This window comes from Synchiropus splendidus, chromosome 11, assembly GCF_027744825.2.
Source record: "Synchiropus splendidus isolate RoL2022-P1 chromosome 11, RoL_Sspl_1.0, whole genome shotgun sequence".
NCBI lineage: Eukaryota > Metazoa > Chordata > Actinopteri > Syngnathiformes > Callionymidae > Synchiropus > Synchiropus splendidus.
This window is the reverse complement of record NC_071344.1, coordinates 6,220,860-6,229,884: the sequence shown is the minus strand read 5'-3', so window position 1 is coordinate 6,229,884 and position 9,025 is coordinate 6,220,860. Positions and strand designations below refer to the sequence as shown.

At 42.0% G+C, this 9,025-nt stretch overlaps 2 protein-coding genes across 2 annotated transcripts; both read left to right on the top strand.

Annotated features, from left to right (window-relative positions):
• Nucleotides 1–783: 783 nt before the first annotated feature.
• si:dkeyp-72g9.4 (uncharacterized) lies at nt 784–2,544 on the top strand. Its single transcript, XM_053879662.1, has 2 exons — nt 784–895; nt 1,567–2,544. The coding sequence occupies exon 2, from the start codon at nt 1,574–1,576 to the stop codon at nt 2,216–2,218; it is 645 nt and encodes a 214-aa protein (XP_053735637.1). The 5' UTR covers nt 784–895; nt 1,567–1,573; the 3' UTR covers nt 2,219–2,544.
• Nucleotides 2,545–7,566: 5,022 nt separating this feature from the next.
• On the top strand, nt 7,567–8,401 carry LOC128767663 (C-X-C motif chemokine 9-like). The gene is made up of 4 exons (XM_053879864.1): nt 7,567–7,716; nt 7,810–7,930; nt 8,041–8,115; nt 8,181–8,401. The coding sequence occupies exons 1-4, from the start codon at nt 7,653–7,655 to the stop codon at nt 8,191–8,193; spliced, it is 273 nt and encodes a 90-aa protein (XP_053735839.1). The 5' UTR covers nt 7,567–7,652; the 3' UTR covers nt 8,194–8,401.
• The last annotated feature ends 624 nt before the right edge of the window (nt 8,402–9,025 follow it).

Sequence of the window (9,025 nt, the reverse complement as noted above, 5' to 3'; positions counted from 1 at the left end):
GGACTCATGTGTATACAAAGCACTAAAACTGTTTCCAGTAAATCCAAATTCTCGTGCAAAACCATGACTTGGGGCACAAACAGAGCAACTAGGTTCCAGATGCATCTGAAAGACTGATATACTGATGCACAGCTGACGTCTTACAGGACTATTTTTTATATGTTTGGATGAGATTCCAGAGGAGATCCACGTGTTGTGTACATGACAGTCTACAGGAGCAGAAATCCTGCAGAGCACGTTTCCCTCCTACCGGTGTGTCATCCGCGGAGAACCTGATACTGACAGCAACACACATGTTCATGGCTTTTCAGGGAACAACTGTAAAATCCTCTCAGTTGGGGTGAGACTGTTGACACAAGTGACTCATGTGAAAGCCTCCTTAAACCCATTGGCCTTCGAGCTCTGCGGCGTTTCCACGCACTCTCTGTCTCTCAGACAAACACAAACACACTTCACACGTGCAAATCTCTCACATGCACGCCGGGCCAGCCAGCGCTTTCTTCTTCACAACAATGTTGTGACACCAACTCCTCGGAGTCAGCATAATTAGCATGTGCGGTCGTCACTTTCAACCCCCCGTCGGGCGTTTTCATTCATTTATTTATTTCATATTTTGTTTTTCTGGCTGCATCAGGGCGGCAGCCAATGACAGTGCTGGGGAAATGGATGGGTTCTATTTTTAGTAGCAGGGAAGGAGGGCAAACCAAAAGTAAGCTGGAGAGAGGGAGGAGGAGGGAGGGAGGGGAGGAGGGAGGGAAGATAGATCTGCATTCTACTGCTGCCTTCGGTCAGAGACGGTCGGAGCTGCACGCTGGAGGAGAAGCATCACACAGGAACACATCTCAGGAGGCTCGGTTCTTAAACCTGCCCCGGCGTCCAGAAGCTCCATCTCCAGGTGAGTGCTGGAGAATTAGAGACTAGAATATCCGTGTGCACATGGGCAGCCCAATTTTAGCCGTCGTCTGCCGAAGGTGCTGTCTAAGTTTAGCAGCATCACCTCAAAAGAATTTGGGTGAGGCACTTGTTTTTGCTTCTATTTTTAGCCGAGACCAAAATATAGAGTGGGTGTGACAATCAAGAGAAAATGCAGGCTTTGAATGATGAGTGTTTTTAGACGGAGATGTTTACACTGCTGCTCCAAAATAAGGTGGGATGGCTGCTGAAGTACACAAGGGGAGGGGGGGGAGAGGGGTTGGGGTCTGACACGAATTAGGATTGGCAAATAAATGGAGCTAATTCGGCGTCTTATGATTGATGCGATAAACAAGGTATGAGTTTGTATGTAAGCAAGGTGGAAGATAGCTGACTGTTGAGGGCAGAAGGAGGAAGATAAACAACCCTTGATGCTCATTGTGTGTAGTGAAATGGAAAAAAGGAAAATGTATTATATATATATATATATACAGGCACATATATTACATTATATATATTATTATCAAATTAATAAATCGACAGATTAAAGCCATTAAATTTGTTATACTGTGTATTATGTTTGGAAAAAAAAGTCTCCACTTTCTATTAACAAACCACAAGTCAATGTTTTAAGCGCCTGCGTTTGTGTGTCAGTTCAGGGATGCGTCCACGCTCCAGACTTCTGTCCAAGAGAGGACTCCTGCTGCCGACCATCAGAGAAGGCTCGGAGGAGACGGTCCGAGAGCTGAACGAGACCAACACGCTGCGCAGCCACTCGGTCTCCTCAGAGGACTACCTCCTGTCTATCTGCCACCTGGCGCTGCCCACGTTCCCCAGCAGAGATGTGTCCAGCCATCCCTCGCACCATGCTGCCCAGCGACGGCTGCGACTGACTCCAAGAGGGAGGCTCCTCGAAGAGGAGGAGGAGGAGGAGGAAGAGGCGGAGGGGGTGAAAAACAACCTGGGGTGCGGGAGCGCAGATCCACTGGAGTACCTTTACGGACAACAAAACACAGCTGGAGGGGGGCGCAGGGAGGTGGGCTCCAGGTCACACAGCATCCCCAGCACCTCCAACCCAGGTCTCCCATGGCAACGCAAGAACAGCTGTCCAGAGTTTCACACCACCATTCCCAACACATCCCCCAAACACCGACCGCAGACCAGGAGAGGAGGCCCTGCCGGAGGAGAGAGAAGCAGCCCGGCCCTCAAACAGTCCCTCATCTCTCAGTGGATCTCTGAGTGCCGCTCGGCCTGGAGGGAGGCCCGAGTCCGCGCCTGCATGCTGCCAGCTATCGCTGAAATCTAAGAAGCACTAAAGACAATTCAATTATCCCCTCAATCTGCTCTCAATGCATGACTTAAAAATAGATGTGTATGAGCGATCCAGTGGTGTTGATCTGTAACAATACACTGAAGCCATTATCTGCTGGGTGACTCCTGGAGACCAAAGGTTTCTTACGGCGTGAACAAACAAGCTCACGCTGAACCACCTGAGCTGTTTGTCGACTCCATAGCAAACCAGCGCTTTATGGCAGTGACTTGAATATTTATGTCCGCGGGTGGTCGTCCAACGTGACAAATCTGTTTCCTGTGTTTTGTGCGATGAACATTCCAAAGTAAAATCCTTTTGATACTGTGGAGCCGTCAGTCATTTTGTCAGTGCTGTGATCTGAGTCTGGTGCATGTGAGAGCTGGGAGAAAATGAGCTCCACCGGAGCCTGCAGGAGCAAAGTGCTATGGTTTCCATGGTAACTATCGTGGGAGCCTGATCTGGTAAACATGTGGAGAAAGAGGCTGTGCAAGATTCTCATGTCTGAAGCAGACGTCCGATGCTACTGGGTGTGATACCAGTCGTGACACTGCGCCATGGTTATTTGCGCTTTCATTCCATAAAAGCTTCTGTTATGAATTCCTCAGAACTGCATTAATAGAAGGTAAATTCAATGGTAGTTTGATTGAAATATAAAAGCCTCAAGTGTTGTGCTCAGGGTCGAACTCTAGAGAGCAGCCTCGCGCTTGTCAGTGGCTGATGGCTTCTTCAGCAGTTGTCATTTTGGCCGTGACATAGACTTGTATTATATATATATATATATATATATATATATATATATATATATATAATATACTCAGCTGAAAGTGAGTCAGTCATTATCTTGTTTTGTTGTAAATTCTTCTCACTTTTTTTTCTTTATTTTCTCTGCATCACTCTGAGAAGACAAGACACTGAAGAGGATAGGTGACAGTAGCTGAAGATGGAGGAGGCTGACTTGCTCTGGCGACCCTTGATGGGATATGTAGATAGATATATGTAGAAGATATATGTGTATATCTTCAAATCAAATGACTCTCTGGAAAAATATTTGTTTAATAAGCTGAAAATATACACGACGTTTTTCTCTATGAGAATCAGAAGCTTTTCAGTCTAATAAGATGCGAGAGGGAATAAAATATATTTAATAAATAAATATATATAAATGCATTAAAATAATGACCTTTCACGCCTACTCTCTCTCTCACACAAACACACACGCACGCGCACGTTCTGACAGACTTCCTTCCTGTCACTGGTGGAGATGTGGTCTGCTGTAGAGTTGGGGAAAGAATGTAAAATACTGAGAAATCAAAGGCTGTGAAACCTCATGAACCCCTCCGCAATAAGTGGAAACAGCTTGTTAATATTTGAGGCATAAATGACGAATGGCAACTTTCCACTGACCTTTATTATTGTTATTATTGTTCATAATAATAATAATAATAATGTTATTATTATTATTATTAGTTGTAGTAGTTGTAGTAGTTGTAGTAGTTGTAGTAGTAGTAGTAGTAGTAGTGGTATTGTGTGAGCTGACTTGTTAAGGAGGCTATGTTTTCGATGGTGTTTGCCTGTTTCTGTTCAGGGACAGATTTGAATGAGATTTTCAGGTCGTATGTGAAATGGCACAAGGAACAAATGGTTCTTGGAGTGATCCGGATCACCGTCTGGATCCAGGAATCTTTTAAAGGATTCTTTAACATTAGGATGATGGGACCATTCTCCTGCATTTGGCATTCGGATCCAGGAATTTTTTAAGGATGCTTGAGAGATTTGGGCGATTGTGGACTGACTTGGCAGTGAACTGAGTGCTTTTCAAGGTTGTTATTATTTGTGGTAAAACATGTCCAAGGTGGGGCCTGCATTCCAACCCTGGCCTGGATTTTTCGACGGAGCCAAAGAGCTAGTAAATTATTCAACACCAATTTAAAACAAAACACAACCTGTTAACGTCTCGGCCCACGAAGACGACATGGTTGAAGCTGTGTTGCTCAAAAGGCTGGCAAGTGGAGATCATGGAATGATCCAGAACCAAAAAGCTGATCTGTTTATTGTTTGCGCTTGAAGTGAGAAAAGTATTTTCACACTTGAATGAAAAGGAAAACAAATATCTCACTCATTTTCTGTCAAGGCATCGCACCTCACCAGTATTAAATAAGACCTCAACTTTTCAGCTTGACTTACAAATGAAGCTTTTACGGAGTCATTGACATTCAGGTGGGTTGAATCCTGGACCTTTTATAACCAAGCCACATGGTCTGGGAATAGAAAAGGTCTGACCCTCTTCCAATGAGGTTGGGACCCCATTATTCCAAGAACCACCTGACACGTTTGCAGCCAAGAGTATGTATTAGCACCAAGAAATAGCTTTAGATTTCCAAGTAGATTCCAAGTAGTTTAGATCGTTAATTATTAAACGCAGACTTGCAATATTTGTGCTGAATGTGCACATAGCAAGCATAATCAGAAGAGAGTGTGTGTCAATATTGCTGCTTGGGATTTCATTCCTCCCTTGTCATCATGTTGCAACACTGTTTCACTACCGTTTCCTTTTCTAGAACACGACCGAGGGATCGGGACTAAGAAGTGAAGGGGATGTCTGAGGAGGGATTTCTCGACTAAAGCAACCGAAACTGCACCAACTAAGATTAGGCTGGCACTGACTCGAACTGAAAGTGAAATGTACATTCAAATAACGCTTTTTATACATGTCATGTGCTAATCCCAGGTCTCAAATACCATCGGTTACTACAGAATGTAGTCTGAAATCAAGAAAAGATAAACAGACTTATCAGTGAGCTGACAAGTCATCAGGCGTTTTTCACTTTCACACCTTCAATGACAGGATGGAAACTGCAAAAATCTACATAGTGGTTCATGACATCTGTTTGAACCACAGAAGCAACCAAAAGTCTACTTCCTTTTGTCGGTACTCTGCTTACAACCCACAGGTCCAAACCACGTCCTGGAGGAGAAAAATCGAAGGTTCTCTGTCAAATACTGTTCAACATTTCTAATAGTGCTTGTGTAACTTTAAATATATAGCTTTTTTTCAAGTATATTATTGAGGGGATCTAGAGTGTACTAGTACCACGATCCTGCGCAAAGGATCAAATTACTAAATATTTGTTGGTCACAGTGAGTGTGACCCTCTGCTGTCAACAATAGGTGGTATGTATTGTAGTACTTGGGCAATTTCAACTGTATACAGGTGGACGGTGAATGTGTACTACACTGGGTGGTGTACATGTTTTTCAGAGGTTTAGACTGTGAATAGTATGAATTTTAAACATACATTGATTATTTGAACTGTGGATAAGAAGTATATACTATACTAAAAATGTTCCAATCTAGTCCGAAGAAGACATGTACTCATGGACTTTCTTGTAAACTGCTAGTATATGGTCTGGAGTATACTTGCATATTTATACTTATTCAAATATGCTTAATAAGATGAACCTCTAGTCTAGTTTTTGTTAAGGGAAAGACTTGGGCCTCTGTATTACCTATTTAATCTGGTCTTGGCTCCAAAAATTGCATGAATGAAAGAATGGCCTTTAACAAAATGTAAAAAAAAACAAAAAATAAAAACTTGTTTTTGCATTTCACAACTGTGTATTGAAACGCAGAGATGATGACAGTCTGGCAACAACTCAGACGCCTGGCCTCTGCTCTATTTGTCACTCAAACTTTCCTTTAGAACAAGATGGGCACATGCCGTCATTTGAACACATAATTCACAAGGTAAATGGAGATTGTGTATTCAGGAAATCGACAGTTAATGTTTATTAAAAAATAAATAAATAAAAGGTTTATATGCTTTATAATGTTTTGCCTGGTGTGTAGCCTTTTACAGTGGTACCTCGGTTTTTCGAACGTCCCGGACTTCAAACAAATCGGAGTTTGAACAAAAATTTTGAGATTTTTTTGCATCTGATTTCGTACAAAAATCCAGAACAAAAAAGCCGGAAAAAAACATAGCGTGCGCGGACCGATCAGCTGACCCACGACGCGCTTTGTTATTGTGTATAACGCATCCTCTGTATGCAGACGTGTCCCGCGTGCACTCCAGGGTTTGATGTCCTGTTGTGGGCTGCAGCTGGGACAGGGATGAGGCGAGTCTGGGACAGAGCGTGACTTGGTTTATGACTTTGTCACTGCCAAACTGCACAGCGCACATTCAGAGCTGGACACGCACCGGGCACCTCTTCACTTCTACGTCCTGCCGCCTTTCGCGTTCCATGTCATTGTATCAATGGAGTTAAATATCTTGTGTCTTTCTTTTGCTGTATGTGACACTGCCTTTGGTGTTAATACATAGCCTCTGCCCTCCATGATCCTGGTGCTTCTGTGTTTGCCTGAAGCTTGGTCTTGGACCTTGGTCCTGACTCAATCTCTGCTGCGGTGGTTGTTTCTTTTTCTCACACTTATTCCTTTTTCAGGCTAAGACAGGGCAAGTTTGAAATTGTTTTGTTGAAATTTTATTTTATTTTATAAAATATGTCTGTTTCAAAGTATGTTCTGTTTCAAGTCAAATGAAATTGATATAAACAAAATTGAACATGATAGTTTCTTACCTGACTTAAACAGAATATGTTAAACAGTATTTCCTCCTATACCAAATGTCAACGGATATGTATGGATCTTTGTTTTTCGGAAGCGAAGCGCATGATCGCACTGAAGTGGAAATGTGTAAATCCTCCAAGTATTCAAAACTGGTTGGCTGAACTGAGCTCCTGTGTTGCCATGGAAAAGATGTCTTTTTTGATCAAAGGGAAGGAAAGTGTTTTCAAAGGGATCTTGGGTTCATTTCTTCAATGTCTCAAACATGGAAATCTAGACTAATGTGGAGTGATCTTAAGAGATCCTCTTGCCCTTTGCAACTTGATGCTTGTTACATGCAACTATATGTACAAGACAGACATTGTACGTGAAGTAAACAAATGATTATTTACTGTTTTTGTTTTTTTATTATTTTTTATTTTAATTTTCTATTTCCTTTTTTTTTCTCTTCTTATCCACGCTGTTTTTTTTGTAAGTAGGTTATATAAATAATAGTTGGGTTTTTTTGTCACACAGCTGAGATCTTCAACGTGTATGTGCATTTATATGATTATTATTGTGGCTGATATAAATGAATAAAAATATTGAAAAAAAATAAAATAAAAAAAACAGTATTTCCTCTTTAAAAAAAAAAAGGTGCTGGGGTTGGCATCTATTTTAATGTGAGGGGGAATTTTCCCTTTCTCCGAACCACTCTTAAACTTCCTTTTCTCACTGCGGGGGCAAGAGAGAATTCAGTATAAAAGGCCGGACCCTTGTCTTCCACAAGTCACAGCAGCCCTGCCTCTGAAACTGCACAGCATCACAGCCTTGTGTGCGACTGCCTCCTGAGCCTCAGCCTCCTTCATCAAACAGGAAACCAACAATGTCTCACTGCGTCAAAGTGATGCTTCTTCTGGTCGCCATGGTCTCCATATGCGCAGCTCACTGTAAGTTCTTTGACTACACACGAACTCTACAGTGACACGGCTACTTCTAGGGAAGAAATGTCATATTATGTCTTTTTGTGCTTTGTTGTGCAGTCCACCAGTCAACAAACAGCTGTCTCTGCACGGACATCAGACCCAGAATCACACAACACACTAAAGTCAGTGAAATCCAAGCCTACGCTGCGACCAATTTTTGCAATAACGTGGAAATAGTGTAAGTCGGAGTTCTGTTGTAGGACCTTGAGAAGCTGAATGTATATCCAAGATGAGATTCAAGTTTATTTTTATGTTGACAATCATGTTTATGTTTTCCTATTTATACAGTGTGACAGAGAAAAGAGGCAATCGCTACTGCTTGGATCCAAATGCCGAGCAAGTGCAGAAGATGATTCAAAACATGTGAGTAAGCGCTGCAGCAATGAGAGTTAGTTACAGGTCTTTAATTATTATTGTGATCTTCTCAGGAGGCGCAAGTGAAGCAGCAATGCCTCATCGACCTCAAGCAGCCAGTCAGACAGTTCCTGAGGTCAGACTGGGCCATGTCTGACCCCGAGCACTGGACCCACATGAGAGGCAGCGCACTTTTACAGTCTACACCCCAGCAACACACCTGCATGAGCCGCGCTTCACCTTCTCTTTGTTTCTTGTCAAATAACTTAACGCAAATAAATGTTCTTCCTTTTGAAACTCCTATTTGCCTGGTGGTGTTCAATCTAAAAATGAAACGCACAGACTCAATCATGTGCGGTAAACTCCGTCAAAAGAGTTGACCGTGCGTGATTTGTGTTGACTCAACTTTTGGCGCCTCTATGTGGCATAAATGTGGAAATACACTTTTTTTTGTTTGTTTAAAAGCGTGAAACCAATAAATAAATATTAAGGATATTGCATGAGATGGAAAATATAGTTGCTAAATGATAAGCAGAAAAATATGACATTTTAAAATTGAGTAGCATTTCTGAAAATGAAAGAAAAAAGAAAAAAAAAGTAACTTTAAAACGGTAGTTTTATGTATTTGGAAAGATGTAGACTTTTCTTCAACTTACTGTTTAGACAAGATCAATTTAATCCATGTTGTCTCCATAAAGTTTTGTTCAAAGAGCCACTTCATGAAGTGAGTAAACTTAACTGGACTGCAGTTTCAGAAACTTTTGGACGCTGTACTACCTATTCTTTTGCCATTGAAAGGCGTTTCTTGGTATTTATAGCACCGTCTGTGGCACTCAATTGTTCACCAAGAATGAAGCATGTGATCATCCATGCCACCCCAAGGCTTAAGTCTAACCCCAGCTACTGCTTTCATTTACTT